General features: G+C 39.1%; 1 protein-coding gene across 1 annotated transcript in view; it reads right to left on the bottom strand.

The window, feature by feature from the left end:
* HERC3 (HECT and RLD domain containing E3 ubiquitin protein ligase 3) overlaps window positions 1-17,738 on the bottom strand; it is a 116,211-nt gene extending 98,473 nt beyond the window's left edge. The window contains 3 exon segments of the mRNA XM_020988306.2: window positions 4,212-4,468; window positions 5,494-5,692; window positions 17,650-17,738. Coding sequence (XP_020843965.1) covers window positions 4,212-4,440 — 229 coding nt within the window. The 5' untranslated portion in view covers window positions 4,441-4,468; window positions 5,494-5,692; window positions 17,650-17,738.
* Window positions 17,739-26,656: the final 8,918 nt, after the last annotated feature.

Raw genomic sequence — 26,656 nt, 5'->3', positions numbered from 1 at the left:
TGACTGGGAGGAGAAAAGAGAAGCATGCAAGGGAAGCACGCTCATGGCTGGACAAAAAGGTGGCTTGTTCACGGAAATAAAGAGGCAGCAACAATAGGAAGACAGTTGAGCGTTTGTTCATTCACTGTCAACCTATCTGAAAAAAAGTCATAGTTAAATCTTAACCATTTTCACTCAAATTTAAAACTGCATCTATGGATCTAGTGAACCGGAACCAGAAGGCTGACAAATCAGCAGAGAAGAAATCCCTTTACACAGTCTCTTTTCTTTTTAATTTTTATTTAATTTTTAACTTATGGACTAAAACAAGCATGTCCACAACACAGCATAATAAAAAAAAATGATTTCACATGAAACTGCAAATCTATTATATACAACTTGCTATTTCTTTTAAATATATGTCATTGTGTAAATTTCCTTTTTTTTCTTTTTTTCCTTTATTTTTCTTCCCTCCCTGCCCCCTTGTCCTAGAGATGGCTACCATCAGGCACGTGTGCATGTGTGTGCGCGCGCGTGTGTGTGTGTGTGTGTGTGTGTGTGTGTGTGTGTGTGTGTGTGTGTGTGTGTGTGTGTAAAATCATTCTGTGGCCTCCTCTCTATTCAGTCTTTGAGTTGAAGCTTAGCTACTGAAAAAATGAATGTACTCTCTCATCTTTCACTCCTACTTACTTCTCTTCACTCTTCCTTTGTTAAAGCTCTCTGGTCAATAAAATGGCATTTAAATTTTAGACTCCCTAGCAAGTCTTAACTTATTTCTGCCTACCACCTCCTAGACACACCCTCTCTATTCACCCTGATATGCTCACTTGTCTATAATAGACTGCAAGAGATGCTTTAGCATTATCTACACTATCACCAAGCCACCTGCCTGATCTCACCACTTCCTCTCACTGTTGGATACTGTCTAGGTCTCAGTCCTGAGTAGATATACCACCGGAAACAGACTAATCTACTTCTTACTCTCAACTAAAAACAGTAAAACCAAAACAGTCAACTGCATTAAAACAAGGCTCACACCTACCAATAAGCTAAAGGAAGAAAACAAAAGCCATCCGTTTATTTCCATTTATGAAGCATCCACAAATGTATAGCTATTATGGCACTTATATTTAATGGCATATATATGTTTTAAATCTGATAAAATTTTAAAGTGAACACATTTCTCCAAATTTACACCATAATCTTGGGTCATGCTTCATCTGTAACACACTGTAGACATACCAAAAGCTTTGAAGGCCTGAAACCTTTTTATATCCCTCTGGTGCTGGCAGACCAAAGATGCTAATTCTTAAGTTCAACTGACTCACCACAAGATCCGACAGAGTAATTCAAGGTGTCTATCTGGCATCATGTTTAAAACATGAAACAGAAAGGCTATATTTAAATCATTCAGTCCTTATCCAGACACCTGACTCTCATGGTCTAAGGCCAGGGTTCTATCAGATTTACAGGTTCAACCCTTTGGTTCAAAAAGGTAGGTGGTATACATAAGTTCCTGACACACAGTAAGCATTTAATAAATCCTTTTTTATTAATTTTTTGGTATCACAGAATAATCTATGTAGATTGATCTACATGGTATAGTAGAAAGACCATCACTCTTGGGAGTCAAAAGACTCAAGTTCAAAGTATGGCTATGACAATTAATAGCTGCCTAACTTTAAGCGAGTCACTTAATCTCTTGGTCTCAGTTTTCATCTGTAAAATGGGAATAATCCTCATACTACCTACCTAACAGTGTTTTTGTGAGAAAGAGACAATCTTAATATTATTATTGTCATGTCACAGCACCAAAACCAGTATATCCAAATGGCTTTTCCAAGACTGAGCTCCCTGTAGACGGGGACCAGATCTCAATAATCTTTGCATTCCACACAGTGCCTTCTAAAATGTGCACGTTCAATAAATATTTGATGACAGAATAAGCGAGCAAGATACTCACACATAGGTAGTGTTTATTCTTTAATTGTCAGTTCTTTCTTATATGAAAAGATGATCTCAAGAAGAACAGCATTTCAAATAGGTAGAGAAAGCTGCTTAGTGACAAGACCCCTTTTCCAAACATACCTTAGTAAGGTATAGATATGGGGTACTGTGTGTTATCTTGGGGGGAAATTCAGGATCCTCTGTAAGAAAGCAAGGGATATCACTTCTCAAATATATAGAGAACTGAATTAAATCTATAAGGGTCCAAGTCATTCCCCAATTGACAAATGATCAAAGGATATGAATAGGCAGTTTTCAGATGAAATTAAAGCTATCTATAGTCATATTTAAAAATGCTCTAAATCACTAATGATTAGAGAAACACAAATTAAAACTCTGGGGTACCACCTCACACCTATAAGATTGGCTAATATGACAGAAAAGGAAAATGATAAATATTAGAGAAGATATGGGAAAATTAGACATTAATGCATTGTTAGTGGAGTTGTGAACTCATCAACTATTATGGAGAGCAACTTGGAACTATGCCCAAAGGCCTATAAAGCTGCATACCCTTTAATCCAGCAATACCACTTCTAGATCTGTATTCCAAAGAGGTTAAAAAAAAAAAGGGGAGGGGGAGGGAAAGGACCTATTTGTACAAAAATATTTATAACAGCTCTTTTTATAGTGGCAAGAAGTGGAAACTGAGGGGATGTCCATCAATTGGGGAATGTCTGAACAAGTTATGGTAAATGATTTTAATGGAATATTATAGTGCAATAAGTAATAAGAAGCAGGATGATTTCAGAAAAACCCTGGAAAGACTTACATGAACTGATGCAAACTGAAATGAATAGAAACAGAAGAACATTGTACACCGTGATAGCAATATTGTATGATGTTCAACTGTGAATGACTTAGCTATTCTCAGCAATACAATGATCCAAGACAATTCTGAAGGACCTATGATGAAAAATACTATCCACCTCCAGGGAAAGAACTGATGGAATTTGAATACAGATGGAAGCATACTATTTTTTTTCCTTTTTTTTTTGGCATTTTCTTCCACAAAATGTCTAATATGGAAATGTTTTACATGACTAAACATGTATAACCTATAACGGATTGCTTACCATCTCAGGGAAAGAGGAGGATAGGAAAACAGGAAAAGAATTTATAATTCAAAACTTAAAAAAAGAATGTTAAAAAATTGTTTTTACATGTAATTTTGGGGGAAAATATTATTTAAAATATTTTGACAGAAAACAAAGAAAGCAAGGCACAAAGGAAAACTAAAAGGCGAGGTAAGAGGGTCCCAGGCACTTCCCAAATTGGCTTAGAGTTAACAGCCTCAATCCAAAGTTAATGTTCAAAATATACTATTATACATTAATGCTGACTTCAAGATGTAGGAAAAAATTATGTGGTATTATGCAAATGACTTGGGACAAACAATCATTTTTACAAGGTTTCATTTTGTGACAGCAATGGTCATGTGTGTGCTACCACACTGACTTACAACGAAGATGTGACCTTGATCTAACAAAACCAGATTGAGCTGGTTCCCTCACTTTTAAGTTAATTCTCTGTCAACTGAGCACTGCACTTTATGCATATATTTCATTTCTCTTTTATTGCATTCTTAATTCTGTGGTTTTTAAGAATGGATATCACTCCAAGGAAATGCAGAAAAGTTGTAATGCTTAAAGAATACACTTCAATGACTCTTGCTGGGGGAAAGTCAAGTGTTTCAAAAATCATTCAAGCCCAAAATGAAACAGAATCAGTCATTCCAAAGTACAAAGGAAGATGCAGTAAAAAACAAACCAAAAAATGCCAATAACTAACAAACTTTTGCTACAAAGCTGAATGATTAATCTTCAGAAAATAACATTTGACACTCATATGATAAAAATATAATAATATATTTGCTTTCAACTATAGAAAAAACTATACATTCCCTTTTTTGGCTCTCTGAAAATCAAAAGTAGTCTATTTTTCCACAAGCTCGAATGGCTAATTATTCTACTCTTGGAATCTAATATTATAAAAGTTGTCTAACAAGGTAAAAAATGTTTTTAATCAAGTGATTTAAGTTAGAAACAAAGAGTCAAAAGGCTGGAGGACTAAACAGCTGAATGTAATGAGAGACTCATATGACAGCTAGCTACCCAAAAGAGGTCCTAAACCTTTGGTGAAAAAATTTCAAACATTCTTCTTCCCTTCGACATCCCACTCCCATATCTATACACTCAAAACCCAATTCAGTCTAAACCACTAACCTGGCTTATTTCCTTCTCTTTCATGGCCCAATTGTCCTTTGGTGTTCGAACCACATGTATAAACTTCCCCATCCTCCAGTAAAAAAATAGAGTGGTTTCCTCCACAGGCCACTTCTTTGATGCTTCTGTCAGAAATAAATCCATATACTTGTGGCTCAGTCACAATTCCTTGGAGATTACTGCTAATACCACCAGGATGGCCCAAAGACCAATATCCCCAACATAACATTTTCTTTTCCTTCAGCAAGTCATGTAGCCTAGAAGAGTGAAGGAAAATAAATTTAAACACAATGCGGTAAATAAAACATCTGCTTCTCATTAATGTTTCCTACATGCCCTAAATTTTATTTTTTTTAATTATGAATATTTTTTGTCTCACATTTTATTTCTGAAACCACCCTCTACACAAAAAGCCATTCTCTATAATAAAGACTTAAAAAGGGGAAAAAGTGGTTCAGTGAAACCAAATTAATACATTGATTGCATTTGATAGTATGCCTTGCAATACTCCATTATCCACATTTTCCCTTTAAAGAAGGCTGATGCATTTTCTCAACTCTTCTTTAGAGTCAAGTTTGGTCATTATAATTATACAGCATTCAGTTTTGCTTTATTGTTTTCTTTTTCCGTTGTTGTAGTCATTGTGTACCTTATTTTCCTGCTTATTTTATTTTACAATCAATCCACACAAGTCTTTCCATACTTCTTTAATATTCCATTACATTCACGTACCATAATTTGTTTACTCATTGTTTCTAGCCAAAAAGTGCTATCATGAATATCTTGATATGTGTATCTTTCTTTGTCAGTGTTAGATTACATGCCTAACAACAGAACCACTGGCAGTAGTTAAAATCACAAGTGTATACATGCTCATCTTCCCATACATTGACTATTTCTACTTTTTGACCTAAATATTATTTTAAAACAAATAGTCACCTACAGAAACACGCTGAAACAAAGCCACAATAATAGCATATTGTATTTTTATAAAACTAATAGGGCTTTTAGCAAAGATTGAAGCATTCTTCCTAGTATCTTTTTTTAATTTCCCAGTATCTTTATGAAGATTAGCATCTAAAGACTTTAGTGGAATGATGTTGATCTTAGGGGCTTCCTCAGTGGGAAGAGGCAGGAAACAGCCCCAGGCCTCCAGACTTTGAACTCTGTGCTTTGCAGGTAGACTATTTTTCCAAAGAAGTCTGTTTTGATTTTTGGGGGAAGGGGGTGTTTTATTGTTGTTTTGAGGGGAAGGGAGTTACATTCATTTAAATAGATTTACCTTTATTGTGATGCTGATCTTGGGCAGCAGCACAGCAGGAAGGAGGCAGCAGAAGGAAGAGGAAATGTGCTGGACTGGAGTCAAAGGATCAAGAATCTGAAAACCCAGAGGACCTGATTTCAAATCCAGGTTCTTCCATTTACTAGTTGCATGATCTTGGACAAGTCCCTCTCACTTCTCTGATTCGCAGTTTCCTCATCTGTAAAATGAAAAGGCTGGATTAGACAACCTTTGAACTCCAAAATCCGGTGTTCTTATAAAACAAAAATGATTAAATAATCAAGGGAAATTCATGATGCCTGAAATGGCCTCTTCTACAATTATCTGAATCCTGCCCAAATCCTCCAAACTGGCCTGTGTCTCCCACGTCCATGTCTCTGCCTCTAACACTCTCTCCCTCCTCACCTCTGCCTCTTACTGCACCTCATTTCCTCCAAAGCTCAGCTTCAATACCACTTCCTACATGAGACCTCCCATGATCCCCATCCCCCACTACAGTTTCCTGATGAGCAGAAAGAAAGAAATGCTGGGCAGTTAGCTAAGTAGATGTCAAGAAGAGACCACCCACCAGTTATAGAAAGTCTGCCAGGGCCAGACAATAGCTCAGCGGATGCAGTGCAATCCAATAACCCTGCCTGGAACTGAGAAGGACTCCAGTTCATTTACGGTGACAGGAAGAATACTGACTAGAACCTCAGCTATAAAGATTCCTCAAGATACAGAGAAAACGCACTGAACTTAGAAATGCTCATAGGTAGCCTGAGGCCCTAAGAACTTCAGGTATGGGAATGATGATATGATGGCAATGATGACAATCAGCTAATACCATTAACCAGCTCAGGTACGGATGCTGAGGTCGGCAGCTCACAAATGCTAATACAGCCTAACAGGTGAAGCAATCATACACACTGCCAGACAATGCAAATTTCTGCCCTTGTAACGTATATCTTGAGTGCAATTGCACATGTGGATGTATGCGTTAATTATTACTGGTATCAAATGATGTTTGGTGTTATGTCCAACACATGCAACGTTACCGTGGATTTCATATAATCCAAGTCATTTTCCAGGGACTGAAAGCATTTTAGCTACAGGGAAAGAAAAAGCCCTGGGTTGCCAAGACCCAGGACAGGTCAGTAGGACCTCCCTAGTGTGACAGAAACTTTGGATAATGTTCCAAGAATTCCGGAAGACCTTCACAGGATGGTAGAAAATGCCTGTTCACAGACATTCAATAAAAACTGTATTTGAAGACTATAGTAGCCTTGAGAAAGGGATGCCAGACGAGGGAGATTTAGAGATGACAATGAGAAGAGGGCAACAGAGTAATTTTGCTTCTCCTGCTCTGCACGGTTTCAACTCCCAACAACAAGATGCCCCTCCCAAGATAAGTTCATCACTTTTAATCTCATCACCATGCTGGTAACTCAAGACTTGATTGACACCACTTCTCTCAGCTTCCTCTCCTCTCTGGAGGGCTGGAAAGTAGAGTACCAAACTCCTCCAAATGTCTTCCTTTATAATGGGCAGAAACTGCACTTTCAGCTAATTTCATTTTGTATCTGCTGCTCTGTGGTTTCAGCCCCATGAAAAAGATGATGATGCACAGAGCCACCCTTGGTATCATCCTCCAAATCCCAGTTTCCTACCTATTTTTCTGTGTTGTTTCACCCCCTCCTTCAGATTGTAAGCTCCCTGAGGGCAGGAGCTGTCTTTTTTTTTTTCCTAAACAAATTGTATTCCTAGTACTCAGCACAGTGCCTGGCACAAAGTAGGCACTTACTAAATGTTTATTACATTAGATTGGAAGAGAATATAACAGTTTATTAATCAATAAATGTTTAGCAAGCACTAGGGACTACAATAACAAAAATGAACAGTTCAAGCTCACATTCTAACAAGATATTTTTTCAACCTAAGCCACAGAGAAAACTACCCCAAAATTTCAAAAAGGAATTAAATGAAAAGCCATTTATATTTATACAGTGCCATATTAATCAACCTACCAAAAATCATTTTACAGAGCTAGAAAAAATAATAAAACTCACCTGGAAGAACAAAAAGTCAAGAATATCAAGAGGATTAATGAAAAAATGTGAAGAAAGGTGGCCTAGCTGTAACAGATCTCAAACTGTATTATAGAGCAGGAATCATCAAAACAATCTGGTGTCAGCTAAAAAACTGCTGGGAAAACTGGAAAGAAGTTTGGCAGTAACTAGGCATAGACTAACACGTCACATAGAACAGCAAGGTAAGATCGAAACAGGGTACATGATTTAGACACACAGGGTGAGCAAATCAGGGGAGCACGGATAGTTCACCTGTCAGATCTATGGATAAGGGGAAAATGTATTCCCAAACAAGAGACAGAGCAATACAGGATGTAAAAAAATGGTTATTTTTTCACATTAAAAGTTTTTGTAAAAACAAAACCAATACAGCCAAGATTAGAAAGAAAGCAGAAAGTCATTCTCCAACTGATAGTCAAAGGAAATGAACAGTTTTCAGAAGAAATCAAAGTTATCTATAGTTACATGAAATAATGCTCTAAATTGATATTGATTAGAGAAATGCAAATTTATAAAATTCTGAGGTACCATTTCGCCTATCAGATTGGCTAACATGACAGAAAAGAAAAATGATAAATGCTGGAGAGGACATGGGAAAACTGGGGAACTAATTCACTGTTGATGAACTGGGGAATGACTGAACAAGGTGTGGTATATGATTGTGACAGAATACTATTGTGCTCTAAAGAAATGATGAGCAGGATGCTTTCAGAAAAATCTGGAAAGATTTACATGAACTGATACAAAGTGAAATGAGCAGAACCAGGAGAATTTTGTACACAGTAGTAGCAATATTGTATGTGGATCAACTGTGAATGACTTAGCTATTCTCAGCAATACAACGATCCAAGACATTCCTGAAGGAACTATGATGAAAAACGCTATCCACCTCCAGACAAAGAACTGATGGAATCTGAATGCAGACTGAAGCATACGGTTTGATTTTTTTTACTGTCTTTATTTTTCTGGGAGGAGGGGTCTGTGTTTTTTCACAACATGACTGATATGGAAATATGTTTTGCATGACCACACCTTTATCAAATTGCTTGCTTTCTCAATGAGTGGGGAAGGGAGGGAGTGTGGGAGAGAATTTGGAACTCAAAATTATAAAAAATGAAGGTGAAAAATTGTTTTTACATGTAATTGGGAAAATATTAAAAATCTTTTACTTGCTGGAAAAAAATAAATGAAAAGCTGCTTCCTATGATGGGTAGTTCTGGGTAATGGATGGCAGCTGCTAAATTGAGCATCTCTATGGATAGTCCCCGAGGCTTAAGAATTTAACATTGTGAGGATGTTAGTCACTAACAACAAAAGCCCACAGGAATAAATAATTTATAAAATCCAAAAAGCTAACCTCCTTTTTTGGTACCAATTTATAAGATTCTGGGGGGGAAAAGCATGTCTCACTACATTGCCCCATGTCCATTCTCAGTCATTTATGCCATGCGTCCTAATCAACTCCTTAGCATCCGGGCCTGGGCAGAAATGACACAAATAAATTTCACACTTTGGTCTCAGTGCTTTACTACCAGTATTGAAATTACATTTGATGACCAGTAACAAATGATCAAGACATCGGTCCTAAATAAACAAATAAATATTGTTCCAAGAGAAGAAAGGCATACTCCCTACAAAGAAAAAAGGTAACTACAACCAAAAGCACAACTATCCCATCACCACGCACACACACACACAACACGCATGCACACACATACGCTCACACATACGCACATACACGCATGTCTGCACACACATATATATGCACACACACTCATGAGATTAGGATTTTTATCCCCTAACTTGCAATATTTCTGTATCCTGAGGAATCGCCTCTCCTTGTTCTACCATTTCAGCATGGAGTGTTCAAAGCATCACAAGGAAGTATCCAAGTGGCCAAAGCCAATAGCACCAGAAAAACAGGTTCTAGGGACATAAGTCTCAGGTAGATCAAACTTTTCATGGAGGGAACTGGCACCAGGAGGCCCAGGCTTAATAGGCTTAACATTCTTGGGCCACTCCCACTCTATTAAAATTAATGCCTTCTTCACTGCTGTTGTAAGGTTGCAAATCTCAGGCAAGACCTCCAGAGATAACAGCAATGAGATGTTAATATCATAGGATGGTTTTGGCAAATCAAGAGGTTTTCAATGAACCTTCCCTACTGCAATGGGAGGGAGCTAGCGAAACAACAGTCAGAACTCCAATCAAACCAAACAAATTCATCCCCACTATAAATTCAGGTTTATTAGTGGTCATCCTCCCACCTTTATATAGCCAGAAGTTCAATATCTAATCTAGATGTGATCCCTATGGGATCATGGCCCTCTGACTTCCTATGTAGAACAGACCCTTAAATATCTGAACACTTTCTTCCCAATAAGCTATCACCAGAATGTAAGGTCTCTGATCCCGTTCAATATTCAATGAGAAGAACTGAACAAATGTGGGGTGCTTGGCCCCATATCTAAAAATCTTTAAACTCTATAAGGTCAGGATAAAGACCAGGCAATCACTAAAAGTGAAGGATCTACTGCTTCTTTCTCTCTCTTATTTTCTAACGCGTATGCTAAAGGGGTGGTTGTCAATCTCTTTGTAATAAAAATCATATTTTAATAGGCAGTTCTATAACTCTCACCTAGAACAAAAGGGTAATACCACCAGAATTTGCTTAACATCAGGGAGGGCTGGAGACCAGCAAAAAGAGCACAGTAGGACAAAGCAGTACATCCCAGCTCTCTCCTCCAACTATACCAACCAAGACTGAAGGACCAATAATTGCATATTTCCATCCATTCTGTTCTGTCAGACCAAGCTGTGATCAAGAAATCCAAGGAGAAACTACAATAAGGCATTTTTCCAGACTAAGATTGTAGATTCAGCCCACAGTTGAGGAACTAGGCCAACTACAACTAGGGACAGCCAACATCTCTTTTGCTCAGACCCTAGAGTAGGAGCCTAGATCCAGCCCACACAGTTATTGCGGGTCCTGTAGCTGGGTAAGAAGGGCAGGGACTGAGGTCTAGTCTATGGACTGAGGTTAAGTATACAGCTCCTAATTTCTGAACTTTAGAAAAATCTCAGATCACAACCCAGAGCTTGAGGAAGAGGGCTATTGTCTACTGGAGCTCCAATGAGGGAAATACTTGCAGTGGTGTTGTCCACGCCCAAACCGGAGTGAGGAGCCTGCCAAGCTGAGACCATGCTGAAACTAAGCTCAAATCATAGCCCGGATCAAATTGATTAGAGCCTGGTTAAAGTCTGAACCACCCCTGAGATCCCTTAAGAACAGCCAGAGAATGCAGCAGCAGGACATCAGAGATTACCAAAAAGGATAATGCAAGGTCCCAACATTGCCAACAAAAGATTATGGCCCTAACACAAAGTCCCAACTCAGGAATAAAGACAATGAGTAAATCACAAAAGATAATCAAGATAAAGAGCAATATAATACTCCCAAGAGACAAACCCAGAATAAGAGAATAACTCCATAAAATCTATAAGCAAAGCCTCAAGGAAAAACACAGTCTGACCACAAGGTCAACTAGAATTCCTTTATATAATGAAGCAAGAATTAAGAGGGTTGTTGGTTTGTTTGGTTTTTTTAATGATACTGTAAATTAAATTAGAGCTCAAGAGGAAAAAACTAGAAAAGAAATGAGTGTTTTGGAGGAAAGAACTGCAAAGAGAATTGACAGCTTAGTACAAGAAGTAAACCTTAATCAAGCAACAAATGCCCTGAAGATTAGAATGGACTAAATAGAAATTAATGGCTCCATGAGACAACAAGAAATGTCAAACAAAGAAAAACCTTTAAAAATTAAAAGTCTCAAAACATAGGGGGAGGGGAGAAGAAGAAAATATAAGGTTAAAAAAAATGACCTGGAAAACAGATCAGGAACAAATAATTTAAGACTCACTGGAGTACCTGAAAGCCATTGCCAAATCTGGCGTCAGACACTTAGTAGCTATATGACCCTGGTGAAGAGAAAGAAAGAAAGAATGAGAGAACGAGAGAAAGGAAGAAAGAAAGAATGAGAGAACGAGAGAAAGGAAGAAAGGAAGGAAGAAAGAAAGAAAGAAAGAAAGAAAGAAAGAAAGAAAGAAAGAAAGAAAGAAAGAAAGAAAGAAAGAAAGAAAGAAAGAAAGAAAGAAAGAAAGGAAATTGCTTAGATCCACAGAACCAGAGGGCAAAGTGAAAACAGAAAGAATCCACATGTCACCTCCACAAAATGAAAACCCTAGGATTGTCAAAATCCAAATTCAGAGGTTTTAATTTTTTAAAAAATACGAGGCCAATTAAGATCACAAAAGAATTGGCAGCTCCCACTAAAGAAGAGAGGTTGGAATACAATATTTCAAAATGCAAAGATATAAGCTTACAATCAAGAATAACTTACCCAAGCAAAACAATGTAGTCTTACAGAGGGAAAATGAGGCTCTTAATGAAATAGAAGATTTCCAAGTATTCTTAATGAAAATCTCAGACTCAGGAGAAACTTTAAAATTCAAACACAAGAATCAAGAGGAAAATAAAAAGGTAAATAAATTATAAGCAACTGAAGAGACTATGCCAGGATGAACTGTAAGTGGAAAGAAGAAATAAGGGTCCTTCAGAATCCCGTTTAAAAAAATCATAAAACTAGCTAAATAAGACGATGGACCAAGGAGTAGTTTTATTATGATCTGGTGGTCTTAAAAAAGAAAAAGAGGGGAGGAGGGGGACACTAAAAAACACTAAAAACTAAACACTAAAAAAGGGAGAGGAGGAAAGGGAGGGAAACATAGTATCTCACATAATGGGGAAAATACAAGTGAAAGATTATACAAACAAGGGAGAAGATGGGGGAGAGCAGGCACCTCCTGAGCCACAATTTCATCTGCACTAGTCAAAAGAAAGCAGAATGTGCATGTGTGTATGCGATCACGCACATGCACGCACGTACACACACAGCTTGGTATAAAAAAGCATCTAACTCAACAGAGAAACAGCAAAGAACTGGAGAGGCAGGAAATAAGAGGGAGGATAGATACAGGAAGGGATCAGTCACAAGCAAAACAAACTCTAATCTCAGAGGATGGATCATAAAGAGAAGATTAAGAGGATAAAAAAGGAGAGGGTAAGAACCTATGATTAGAGTCTAGACAAGGAGAAAGGAAGAGGGGAAGGGGATGAGAAGCAGACTACCTCAAATGCAGAATACTAGTGCTAAGTACACTCTTCTCTCTTTTTTCTAACAGCAGCTACAGGGAGCAAAAAAAGCGGGAAAATATAAAAGAACAGAATGGGTGGAAATACACAATTATTGATCCTAAATGTAAATGAAAGTATTATGTTTACAAGAAACACATAAAACAAAGATTCACAAAGAGGGCTAGAGCAATCTATTATACTCCAGCTAAACTCAAAAAAGCAAAAGTAGCAATCATAATCTCAGACAAGGCAACAGCAAAACCAAACTTGAATAAAAATAAATGGTGAATACAACATGCAGAAAGATATTACAGATACTGAATGTCAATACCTAACACATATACACTAAATACCATAGCATTTAAATATGTAAAGGAAAAACTAAACTAGTTACAGGGAAAAATAGACAGTAAAACTATAATAATTAACTCAATATATACCTTTCAGACCTAGACAAATCTAACCAAAAAATGAGTAAACCAGAAAAAAGTACCTAAATAGGTATTTATTAAAGTTAGACATGGTATATCTCTAGCAAATAGAGATTTTTTAATACAAAATGAAAGGAGTGTGCTCAAATAAATAGATGGCTGAATGAATAAATGGTTGGATAAATTAATGAATGAATAATTGAATAAGCCAATGAATAAGTAAATAAATGTGTTTCCTCACCTATGTGTGGCACCTTTACAAAAATTAACCAAATATTAAGGAATAAATGCTTCACAAGCAAATGCAGAAAAGCAAAAATGTTAAACATATCCTCTACTTACCACAATGAAATAAAAATTATATTCCATAAAGGTATCACTGAAAAAGGATTAAAAATTTATTGGATTAAATAACTTAATCTTAAAGAATTGTCAAAGAAAAAAACAGAAATAATAATTTTATCAAAAATAATGAAAACAAAGAAAATATGCTAAAGTGTGCATAAGATAACCAAAGCAGCCCTAAGGGAAAGTTTTATCTCGGAGTATTTTCGTAAACAAAGGAAAGAACAGATCAATAAAATTCCATGTAACTAAACAAAAGGACAAAGAAAAACTAGACAAATAATAAATTATAAAGCCTCCACACCAAAAGAGAAATTCTGAAAATCAAAGATGAGATTAACAAAACTAAAAGCAAAAAAAAGGAAATAATAAAACTAAGACCTTATTTTCAAAAATCCAACAAAAAAGATAAAACAATGGCTAATTTACTTTTTAAAAAGAAAACCAAATTACCAGCAAAAAAAATTAAAAGCATTCATTTAAAAAATGAATAAAGTAAATTATTAGAAACTGTTGTGTCCAACTATATGCTAATCAAACTGACAACTTAAAGGAAATAGATGGATATTTATTTTTAAAAAAACATGGAAAGACTCCAGATTAACAGAACAAGAAATAAAGAATTTAAATAATCCTACCTCAGAAAAAGAAACTGAATAAACTACAACTGAACTATTTAAAAAGAGGAAATAAATGGATTTACAAGTGAATTTTATCAAATATTCAAAGAACATAAATTCCAATACTAAATAAACTGTTTGCAAAACAAATTCCTTGTATGATACAAACATAGTCTTGATACCTAAATCAGAGAGATTCAAAACAAAGAAAAACTATGGACCAATATTTCTAATAAATATTGATGCCAAAGGAGCTACAGCAACATGTCAAAAGGAATATATACTATGACCATATTGGATTTATGCCAGGAATACAGGATTAGTTCAATTTTAGAAAAACAATAAACATAATTGACCATATGAATAACAACAAAAAATAGGATTATATCAGTAGATACAGAAAAATATTCTGACAAAATTCAACATCCATTTCTGTTGAAAGCATTAGAAAACAGGCAGAAATGGAACTTTCCTTAGTACTAGCCATCTAAAATTAAGAGGCAGCATATTAAGTAATGGGGATAAACTAGAATACTTTCCAATAAGATCAGAGGAGAAACATAGCTTTCCATCATCACCACTGTTATTTGATATCATACTAGAATTGCTAGGTATAGCAATAAGACAAGAAAAAGAAATTGAAGGAATAAGCATAGCAAAGAAAAAACAAAATTGCCACTTTTTGCAGATATCACGGTTTATGTAGAAAAGCGTAGAGAATAATCTAAAAATTAATTGAAACTACCATTGGCAAAGTAGTGTATTTTTAGAGCCATGTAACTCATCAGCATTTCTACATATTATCAACAAAACTCAGTAAGAAGAAATAAAGAAAAATTTCATTTAAAATAACTCCAGAATATATAAAACATATGGTAGTTTTCTTATTCAGACACATACCAAAAATATACACATACACAACTACAGAAAACAAGATAAACCTAAATAAAAGGAGACATATTAGTTGCTCATCTGTAAGCTAAACCAATAAGTAAAAAGACAATACTATCTATATCTCTTTACTCATCCAGTGAATTACCAATCATACCACCAAAAGATGATTTTATAGAGCTAGAAAAATAATAACAAAATTCATCTTGGAGGAACAAAAGATCAAGAAGCTCAAAAGAGATAATGAAAAGAAGTGGGAACAATACCAGATCTCAAGCTATACTACAAATTGGTAATAATCAAAACAAATTGATACAGGATAAAAATCTGGTCAGTCGAACAGATTAGGTACCCAATATACATAGCATACAAACACAGTAACCTAGAATGTGATAAATTCAAAGACCACAGTTACTGGGATGAGGACTTGGTATTCAACAAATAAATACTGTTAGAAAAACTAGAAGGCAGGCTGGCAGAAACTAGGTTTAGACCAACAACTCACACCATCCAGTTAAGCACAAAATGGATATATGATTTAGACACTAAAAGGTGACGTCATAAAGAAATTAAAGGATCAGGAAGGAAATTACCTTTGAGATCTACAGACAGGGGAAAAGTTCAAGGCTAAACAAGAGATAAAGAACCTCAAGGAAGTAAAATGGATAATTTTTATTACATAAAAATCAAAAACAACGCAATTAAGATTAGAAGGGAAACATCACTGGGGGAAATCATCTCTGCAGCAACTTTCTCTGATAAATATCCCATTTCCAAGTACATATAAGGAACCGATTCAAGTTTCTAAGAACACATTAACCGCCTCCAAATGGAAAGGTGGTAGACTTAGAGTACATATTGAGATGTATATTTTTTATTGTTTAATAGTTTTCCAGTTTCTGTGTGGTTTTATTACTTTGTGCCTATTATTGCTACTTAATTCTAATTGTGTTATATTGTGGTATAAAACACAGTGTATATATAATGTCTGCCTTTTACAATTTACGTAGGGCTTTTCCATGACCTAGTGCAAGACCAATTTTTTTGAGTATTCCACGAGTACTTGAAAAGAACATGTATTCCCTGAGTGTTCTATTTAATTCCTTGTCATTAAGCTGTTAGCCCCAACATATTAAGTGAGCAGGTTAAATCTTTGATTTATACTATACCGGTTTGACATGAGATTTGCTTTTCTTGCTTTCTCAAGGTGAGGAGAGAAATTGGATTTGAAAATAAAATAAAACTGAATTTTAAAAAGGGAAAGAAAGAAAGGGTGAAGGAAAGAAAAAAGAAAAAGGAAAGGAGAAAGGAAAAATGAAAGGAAAGGAAAAAAGAGTCATTGGCATCTTTATTTTTTAAATCTAGAAAACAGAAGGCAGGCCAAAGGGAAGCACAGACAAGAAAGACGGAGGTGAAAGCTACTGGTTGAATTTATCACGTTCAAAAATAAATGCAAGCTACATATAATAGAGATCTCTGCAGCTTTATGCACAATCCTCTTTTTCTTCTACTATGTATATATATGTAAATGCCCATTTTATTTGGTTCTGTTAAGTTCTGAATAGAAATTAAAACATTTTTAAAAAAATTTTAAAGGAGGCTACAACTAAATGGCACAGAGGAAAACAAAGATGGAAAGACATTTGTGTCCCTGGTGACTTAGGGGGGAAAGCCTCAGGGCATATAGATGCAATTCAAACAATACTGTTGAGTGTTTAACATGGTCTTTACCAAAGCATTCCTATGTCATGTATTGCAAAAGGTTTTTTTTGGGGGGGGGCGGTTCTTAGTTGTTTAGTTCAGGCTTCTGAAACTTTAGAGAGGAACTTTGAATTTCTGAACGCCCTGTAATAGAAGTTTAAGGTCATCCCGGAGGTGCAGTGCATTAACTTGTAGTCAGAGGGTTTGGTTTAAATCGCCCCTGGATAAGTCGCTGAACTTCTAGAGCTTAGTTTCCCTATTAGTAAAATAAGGGGCTTGGTCTAGGTGGCCCATAAGGGCCTTCCAGCTGCGCATCTATGATCTTTCCAGCTTTAAAACCATGCTCACAGTGGGGTCCTGCAGAAAACTCTATTCCCCAGTTTTCCTGCATCCCGCCGTCCCTCCACTCCCCCGTAGCCCAGGACCAAGCGAAGAATTTGACAGTGCAAGGGAGGTGCTCGCCCACAGGCACCGCCCCCCTTCCCCAGCCTGCCTGCACACTGGGGCCTAGCGGAGGACCCAGACCCTGCGGGGGCCAGCTGCTGCCGCCCCCCGCCGCCTTGCCACGGTGGCCGGGGCTAGGGGGCGGGGGGGCCGCTGCCTCCCAGACCAGCCGCATCGTCAGGCGGGGAGCGGCGCGCGGCTCCTCCCCACCAAGGCCTCGACTTTGGCCCCCGGGAGCATCTTGCGTCCCGCCCGGCTGGGCTTCGCCCGCAGCCGCCTCCCGCCCCGTGCACCGTCATCCCCGCGGACAGACCGCTCGGGCCGGCGGCGCCGCGGCTCGGGTCGGCTCCCCGCCGCGAAGGTCAGTGCGGCGGGGCGCTGGCACACCGGCCGCAGGCTGGGCAGAGCTGCGCGGCCCCCCCGGCCCTCCCCGACCCCTCCTCTGCGCCCGCTGCCAATACCCGCGCGAGCAGCTCCGATTCATCACCCGGAAAAGAGCCCGCGGCGCCGCCAGCAGCCGCCCGGGAGGCCGGGTCACGCCGGCAGCCGCCACCCAAACGCGGCTGCAGCGCTGCGGGCGCTCGCTCCCCGCCGGCCTCGGAGCCCGCGACGTCCCGCTGTGCTCCGCCTTCCAGCCCGCCACGGGGCCCCGGGACGCCTGCCCTGACAGCTCGCCCGGCCTAGACTCAGGATTCCTCCGGCTCTCCCCAGCGTCACAATCACCAGGAAGTTTCCTCCGCCAGCAGACTGCGGACCATCGCCCCAGACTGACTTCCTAAAACGGCCAATGGGGTGCCCGCCTGGTGGCCCGTCTGCACCAATGGCTGCGGCTCGCAGGAGCCCGAGCGGGGCGGGGGCAGCGAACTGACACGTGGTGAGGAGGAGGGGGGCCGGGGCGCGAGAGGGAAGGGGGAGTGCTGGAGGCTGGGGGCTCCTGCCTCGGTCTTGTCTCCGAAGGAGGCAGCCTGCGAAGCGTGTCAGGCAGGGCTGCTTAGAAGAACGAGGTCGGCAGGCGGGAGGTGTGGAGCACTTCTGGCGCTGAAGGATCAGTGTCTCATAGATGCAGAGACACTTTATCAACAAGTATTGATTAAGCAAGCGCCTGCCACCGGGCTCCGTTCTGGGCTCTGGGACTCAAAGGCAAAAGTGAAACGCTGTTTGTCCTCAAGGAGTTTCCCTTCTGCTAAGGAAGTCCACGTGATCATAAATGAGGATATCGATTTCTTTTTTTTAAGCAAACCTGTGATTTCAATAGTATAGGGAATTCCCAGGTCCTGTGTTAGGAACAGTAAGAAGGCTTTGATGGGAGAAAAATAAAAGACTAAAGTGTGGGATTTAAAGGATATGTCCTGAAATTTGTCATATTCGTGCCTCCATATCTTTATTCTGTCCTCCCCTATACCTGAAATAACTTAGATTTCCTTTTGAAAGAATGTAAACTTTATGAGGTCTAGAATCTCGGAATCTCTCTCTCTCTCTCCTCTCTTCTTCTCTCCTTTCCTTTCTCTTCTCTCTCTGTCTCTGTGTCTGCCTGTGTGTGTGTCTCTCTCTGGTCTTTACATTCCCAGTGACCTCATTGCCCAGTGTCTGGTCCATAGTAGATATTTAATGAATGCTCGTTGAAAGGATTGCCCCCTCAAAAGAACTCATAAGCTTCCTCCTCCAAGAAACCTTCCCTGATTGAACTTGCCCATCAGACATTGAGAGAACTTTGTGTTGTAACTCCAGTGCAGTTGTTTTTGTAATAATGTGTTAGCGTACTAGTGTGCAGACCTTGCTTACACTGGTGTTGTATGGCTGCCAGTTATGTAACAATGCACTCTTGGAAGGACTGAAAATGATTGTCACCCCAAAGGCATATGGCATGTGCAGGCAGGCTGCAACATATTATAAAGAACTGGATGTCAACAAAGAAAGGTATCAGGGAAAAAGAAGGGCTGGTCAAGTGGAGAGGGCGAGGCCTAACTCATGGACAGCCCATGGAGAAAGCAAGGTTTCTAGCACATTGGGTGGAGCCTGTCCTGTCAAATTTAAGGGAGAATAAAAATCCTCCCTTTTGAATGTGTCTCACAAAATGGGGAGACATGGATGGGTTGTAGTTTGGGGGAGTAGAAATATCCACATCGGACATGGCAGATCAAAATGAATATTTAAGTATATAATGTTCTGGGTCTACTTTATTATTTGGGGGAGGGGAGGCAAACAGGGTTAAGTGACTTACCCAGGGTCACACAGCTAGTAAGTGTCTGAGGCAGGTCCTCTTGAATTCAGGTCTGGCTCTCTATCCTGGCCCACATACCAGTGCCTGGGTCTACTTTGAAAACACAGAAGAAAAATAGTAAAATTCACAAAAGACCTGGATATAAGGGACACATTAGAAAGAGTTATGTCTACTCAAAGCAATGGAATGATAAAGGCATAAACAATGAAATGAAAGGGAAAGTTTAATACTGAATACAGGAGAAAAAAGAACTAGAAAAAAAGCAAGTTTTCATGCATTGAATTTAATGGTTTATTCATTAGTGCCACCTGCTACTCAGGTCAACTTCTCCCACAATGGACTCCTGGTCTGGACTTATGTGGACCTAGTTCAGTCATGGGAAATGTGGCTTTTCTAACATGTTCTGGTTTGATATGCTCTTCCAAGGAAAACCTCTGCAGCAAAGATTAGGTATGACTCATTTCAAGGGTCTCCCCATAAAAAGATCCCTTCTAGAAAAGGTGCTCCATGTCACAGTCAGACATAAAACAGCAATTCATTTTCTCTACCACAAAAAGAAGTGCTTAAAGTAGAAATGACTCATAAGCACATATTAGTAAATAAATAAAACCATAACCCATCAAAATCATTATTGTGTCTCTAAAAAATAAAGTCACTTGGTGGAACTACTAAACAGAACACTTTCACATGTATGACTGGCAGGTCAATAAGAACATGGCCTGGGCTTCCTTAATCCTTTCAGCTGCAGCATCTTCGAGGCAGTTTCTTATAGTGATCATGTGAATGTGTAGTTGCAGGAAGTACCCCTCACTTCAAAGCCAACACCAACTCAGGAATTCATAACCTCTAAAACTCATGAAGTAGTCACCAAGGCTAGAAATGTCCATCTTTTAGGATCAAAATTCCATCACCTATGTATTGTGAAAGAAACACAAAGCAGAAGAAATAGCCAGGAAATTGAAGGCTAATCTCAGGTTCACTTGGTAAGGATGTGTTCCTGGTATCATATATTTATAGCCACCATTGAGCTGGTAGGGAAGGAGGGAACACCACACACACACACACACACAACACACACACACACACACACACACACACACACACACACACACACACACACACACACACACACACACACACACACCCCTCCTAGAAATCGAAGGGAGAGCTGGCAGAGTCCCAGATGATAACAATTAAAAAAGAGAGGAAGGGAAAGAAGTAAGCTTTTTTCATCAATTCTTAAACACTACCAAGTGGACAGCTCCTTCTGGCTGCTGTCATAGGAACCAAGGGACTGATCAGAGTTGTTGTGTTATACCTGCTCTTAGCAAAGTCCCAAAGCATCCATCCCTCATGGAGCCAGAGCACATATCTAGTTCCATAGGGTAGTGTTTGGCCCTCCACCATTACATTAGTGTTTAGATAAATGTTTGCTTTTATATCTAATTTTGTTGTATATCATGTGCCAAACTTCAGCCTAAGAAATAGGTTGATGCCTAAGATTAAATCCCTGGACAAGTGATTTATAACTGAAAAATTTAGCTACTGTAAGATTCCATCACTAAATAATCAAAATTCTAAAAATTTACTTGGCCTTCAAGCCAGGAACTTCAGATAACAATGCATTTACAACCTAACATATTTTCATTTTCTAAACTAGATTTTCAGCAAGCATGAGGAAGATCCATTCACCAACGTGTTTTTAAAAGGTTCCAATACTATCAACAGCCCCTTGACCTTAAAAAGCAAATTATATGAATTGTTTTGCATATCTATTATTTGAAATGATCATTGCTCTGTAAACTTCAAAGCACTATATAAATGTCAATTAAAGTATTATTGTTTCATTCTTTCTCCTCAAATTGACTGTTTACTTATCAGTATACATATCATATTTCCCTTCCAAATAGAATATGAGCTCCCTCATTGTAGATACTGTTTCATTTTCATCTTTGTATGTATATTCAGTGCCTTGGACATGGTAGGTATTTAAAAATGGAATTATTGCTTACCTCATCTGTATGCCTCTTCCCCTTCCTATAGTCCTATTTTCCACTGCTTTCTTTGCTATATCTCCTACTGCCCTCACCATTTTAGACCCAGAATCAGAATTTTGGAGCTGAAAGGGACTTCAATGGCTCTCTAGTCCAACACATACCTGAAAACAATCCAAACCATCATATAGCTGACAAACAATGATTCAGCCTCTGCTTGAAGACCTCTGGGGAAACATATTAAAAATCTTTTCAAGGGGGCCGCTAGGTGGCACAGTGAATAGAGCACTGGCCCTGAAGTCAGGACCTGAGTTCAAATCCAGCCTCTGACCAAACACTTGACACTGTGTGACCCTGGGCAAGTCACTTACCCTCAATTGCCTTAAAAAAAATAATAATAATAAAGTCTTTTCAGTTTCTCTAGAAATATTAGAAATAAATATTCCTCTAGTCTAAAAACCCTTTCTAGACTTCCCTGTTTGAGTGTATAAAATCCAAGGGGTGTGGGGGGAGCCTTTCTTAGGACAATAGACTGAGTGCAAACCAAACCTTAAACAAAAAGTAATTGTTGTTAAAATCTTTGCCTTCCCCTTCTCCTGAAGAGATTCTTGCAATGATGCTCTACTTCTGTTCTCTAGTTGCATCTTAGAGTTCCAAGACCAGTCTTCTCTAAGCCTTGTTGCATGGCTTCTACTGGCCCCCAGATCCTGAGCATGATCCTAGCAGTACTGGGCTATGTAGGGACCTAGTGTCCCAATCCATGTGGAAGTTCACAGCCTCCATTGGCTACAGTATCTTCAAGGCCCTAGTGGTGTAGGAAGTCTGTTGGATGTCTTGTGTGGTTAGATGCATTACAGGTGTGTGACTCTCTCTTGGCCCTGCTCCATGACCTGCAGACAACTGGTGCCTTTCTCTTGACTCTGCTGGACCTGCTGGTCTACCTTACTGGGCTTAAAGGTACTATGTAGATAGGCAGAGGAACCAAAAGCTGACCTCATATTGACTTCAGGGGAATTCTTCCTTGGCTCAGTACTCCTGATCCCGATCCCTGTGTGCTAGAGACTGCCCATGTGATCACCAAGGACAGAAAGACAATCCCCTGATGGCTGAAGCTCAGAAAGAGGAGTTGGAGCCCACCTCGTACCTGAGCTGGACAGCTTACGGTGTTTTTTCTACTAGGTGCTTTGCTCATTCCTCAGGAAGCTCAAGAAGCAGCAGACCACTATATGGCCTGACACCTGCTTCTGCCTCCTCCCCAACAGTCTCCAGAGGTCCTTCTGAGCACCTAAACAGGAATCATGCATGAATCTGGAATGAAGCTGGGGCAAATGACACCCTGAATTGAGAGAGGCCTTCCTTCTCCTGCCTTCCTCTCAGAAGATGAAGTTACACATGACCCCTGGAAACTGATACTTTGTGTTTTCTGTTTTCTAACCCCTTGGAAGACTGAATCAAGAGGATGATTCCCCATCCCCATCCTGGTCTTCTTCCAGAATCTTCCTTGGATAATAGAACCACAGAGCTACTACCCAAGAATCTACCATCTTTCCCTGGATAACAGCATCACAAAGACCTCCCCTATCCTTCCCCAGTATTAATGCAAAGTTCTTCAGTGTGCTCTGTCCACTCCACTCCCATATCCCAGGAATTCCACTAACTTTCCTCATCCTCCTTGAAAACTATGATAAGCTACTATCATCCCCTAGCCTCCAGCCAGCAAGGAGATAGTCTCCCTTTACTTAAGCTACTCTTTTCTTACTAATCCAGAATCCAGAGTCTGAAAACAGTTTCCTTGCCTTCTCCACTTCCTTTCGTGTTACTGCCATCCCTTCCTGCCCGTTTATGATGCTTCCATGGTTTTTAGAGAAGAAAGTGTGTGTCTGTGTGTGTTTCCTCTTTTACATTCAGAGGATGGTCTTCTTCCAGAACCCAGGACAAACAACAACATTTAGAAGGAAGTACCCTCTTCCTCATTCTGAAAGGATTATGATATTACTAACAGAGAAGAGAACTATGACTCCTTAAGGGGAGTGATCAAGGAAGGAGTTTAGCCATCATTGCCTGTGCTATTTGTTGAGATGCAATGCTCCAACATACCAAACTTTATTTTTAACATATTATGATATTTTTTTCTTGTTCAGGATTCCTGTAAATATTACCTTGAAATACATAGGGCAGAGATTTTTTTCAAGGATATGGGGAAAGGGTGTAGCACTTTGGACATTTTCCTAAGGACATATTTGGATGTAGAATAATGTTAAATTAAACAGAATTGTTTCCAGAAGATGCAAAGCTCAGTAACCTTCATGCCTCCAATCAAGGAGAATTGACTCCTTGAGATCACCCATTCCGCTTTCGTAAAGCTCTAGTTCATAGCGAGTTTTTCCTGACTTCAAGCCTACTCTTGCCTCACTGCAGTTTCCACACATTGGTCTAGGTTTTGCCCTCTAAGACCAAACTGAACAAAGCTAATCTCCTCTTCCACATGATATACCTTTGTAAGGGTAATACTGAAACCACTATGCCCCATTTTAGTCTTATACCTTAACTAGGTAAGAATACATTTCAATTAATTAAAAGACCTTAGAGTAAAAGGCAAAAAGTCCTTGAAAGCCATTTGATAAAGTGAAATGCCAGACATGAGGTCTCTCCTGCTTGGTGGTTAGTTTTGTTACACCTTTGGTATAAAAACATGAGTTAGCTGGCCTTTGCAGAAATTGGAACAAGTGTGACTTTCCAGTATATTCCTGGGGAGGAACTGTTTGAGGTATAGGAGTGGAGGAGAGGCATTACCTTTGGCTTGGCCAAGCCACCTTCAAGGTCAAAGCCAAAGCTTCTTTAACCACCACCACCCTCCATTTTGATCGGAGAGTCTTCTAATTTCAGAGGATGTTGAATTTCTCGTCTTCCCACTGGAGTCCAAAATGATGTTCTTGGACCAGCTGGCAGAAGTGTCTCATGAAGAGCTGAAGAGAATCTGTACTCAGATTCACTATGCTTAAGGAGAAACTTCCTCAGCACCCCATAAATGAAAGAAAAGGACTTCTGTCAGTCAGGAGCTGTTAACCATCTGCTACATGTATGCTCTGAGCCAGAGCCCACTTTCCCCTAGATTTTGTATGTACTGGTGGGATAGTATGACACTGACTTTTAGGGGGAATTTTTTGTACCAGTTCTTTATATCGTACTACATTAGTGGTATGCCTTTCTAAAACCTACTTAAATTCTTAAGGTAAATTCTCAGCTGATTATCTTGAGGGAGAGCATGCCAGTGGGGGCTCTAGCTGATGGCATTAGAGAACTGGCCCTGACCCACTCTGGGATATTTACTAGGAGTAGAGAGGAGGAGATGTAGCCAACCTTGCTCCAGGAACCTGACTCTTCTGTGAACGTGGGAGCTGGGATAAGGATCTTCAGAACTTATATGGGCTCTGCCTTCGAATACTTGAACACAGTTATCTCTCTCAACTTTTCTTTTCTAGAGGCAGCTAGGTGGATAGAGTACTAGACCTAGAGTCAGGAAAACTTGCATTCAAATGCAGCCTCAAAAAAGAACTTCTATTGAGCATTTTCCTATGCTTATTGACTACACAGTTTCCTTTTTCTCGCCTTTTCTTTTTCTTTATTGAACAGAAAAGTTTTGTCTCACTTCCTGGTCATGTACTTGCAAAATTTTTTCCCATGACTATTCAAGAAAGGTCCTAATTATTTTTCCATATGGCTGCTGCCTTTACTAGATAAGCTTTTTGCCCAATGATCTATTTGATGCTATTTGACTGAAAATGTTATTATTCAAATACTTCTTGTTGAATGTTATTTGTGTATCGTGAAATTATGAAGAAACTGTGAATAGATGCTAGTTATAGAATTATTTGCACTATGCTGGTACATGGAAAAAGTTATTGATGCTGTTTTTCATGATTTTTATTTGATGCCTGATCCATCTACATTTCTTTGCATACTTGCTTATTTTTCACATACTGTGTATTAATTGTTTTCAGTTTGTTTATTTTATTTGAGTTGATATTACTAGCCTTGTTGAATTTCTTAAACATGAGCAATCTCTTTAAATACGTGCTGGAGCAGTTGAGATATATTGTCACCTTGCAGGTGTTAAAAATTGTAGACGCCTCCTGCTATTAGTGGTAGACCCAGATTATAGGGTTAAAGACACTTTCTAAATATTGTAAAGTAATGTGAGAAGCTTGGAAGACTGCAGAGTAAAGTATACTGACATAAAAGCACATAAGATAACTCAAGAAGTTCTCTGTGAATAGCTGAATCATTTGATCATGCAAGTCTTTCTGATGAACTAGCAGCAGGAGATAGTACTTGGGAAGTATAAGTCCAGCCTCTGAGGGGGAAGAGATCGTTAGAAAAGTGGAAACCTACTGAACAAGGGAGGTTTTTCCACAGAGAAATAGTCACATTGAAATTACCTCCCTCCTGGGACAGACAAGACATAAGCCAAAATTCTGCGTCTTTCCTTGAAAGAAGACACATCCCTGAGGACAGTGGGAGACTTGGATCGGGTGTGCAGAATATAAGCTATAGTGGTAGATGTTACCAGAATCAGAAAAGAGGATTAGATGAATAGAGACACTCAGAGGGACAGCTCTTGGCTTTGTACAGAATCTTAAGGTTAACAACAGCCCAGAATCATCTGGTAGATTTGTTTACAAAATTTAGATAGTCCCTTTGATAGTTGCAGGACTACACAGAAAGCATTTACCACATTGATTGATTCTACCATGCAGCATATGAGAATGACTCTCTAACTTGGTAGTCAATGTGAACACGACTGCAGAGGCTAAATAACTTGAGAAAGAGAATCTGGTCAGTCTGCAGCGAACAGGCAGAGGTCTAACGTACAACCTTGAAGTGTTCCTGCACCTTGTTAGTTTAGAGGCACAGCCCCTCCTGAAAGTTAATGCAGTCAAAGCAATTATTAATACAGATAGAACATCCCTTTATATTTGCCAAGAGGAGCTCTGGCCTTACTATCCCAGTGATAACTTAAGTATGAGCCACAGAGGGAAAACAAGGGAGCTTCAATGAAGATATAGAGCTGAAGGCACAGGCTCAAACAGAATAAAGTGAGAGGGTAAACAACGGATAAATGATTCTCAGAAAGGTAAAGGGCAAATAAAATAGAAGGCACAAAAATCTGATTAAAAGAACACTTCCATCAGGACATAAGCAGGACCCCTTCTCTGTTACAATTGCGGATCAGAGAGCCATATGTGTGTTGGA

This window comes from Phascolarctos cinereus, unplaced genomic scaffold (assembly GCF_003287225.1).
Source record: "Phascolarctos cinereus isolate Bilbo 61053 unplaced genomic scaffold, phaCin_HiC Scaffold_9;HRSCAF=440, whole genome shotgun sequence".
Lineage (NCBI taxonomy): Eukaryota > Metazoa > Chordata > Mammalia > Diprotodontia > Phascolarctidae > Phascolarctos > Phascolarctos cinereus.
The sequence above is the reverse complement of the archived record's forward strand: the minus strand, read 5'-3'. Positions and strand labels throughout refer to the sequence as shown.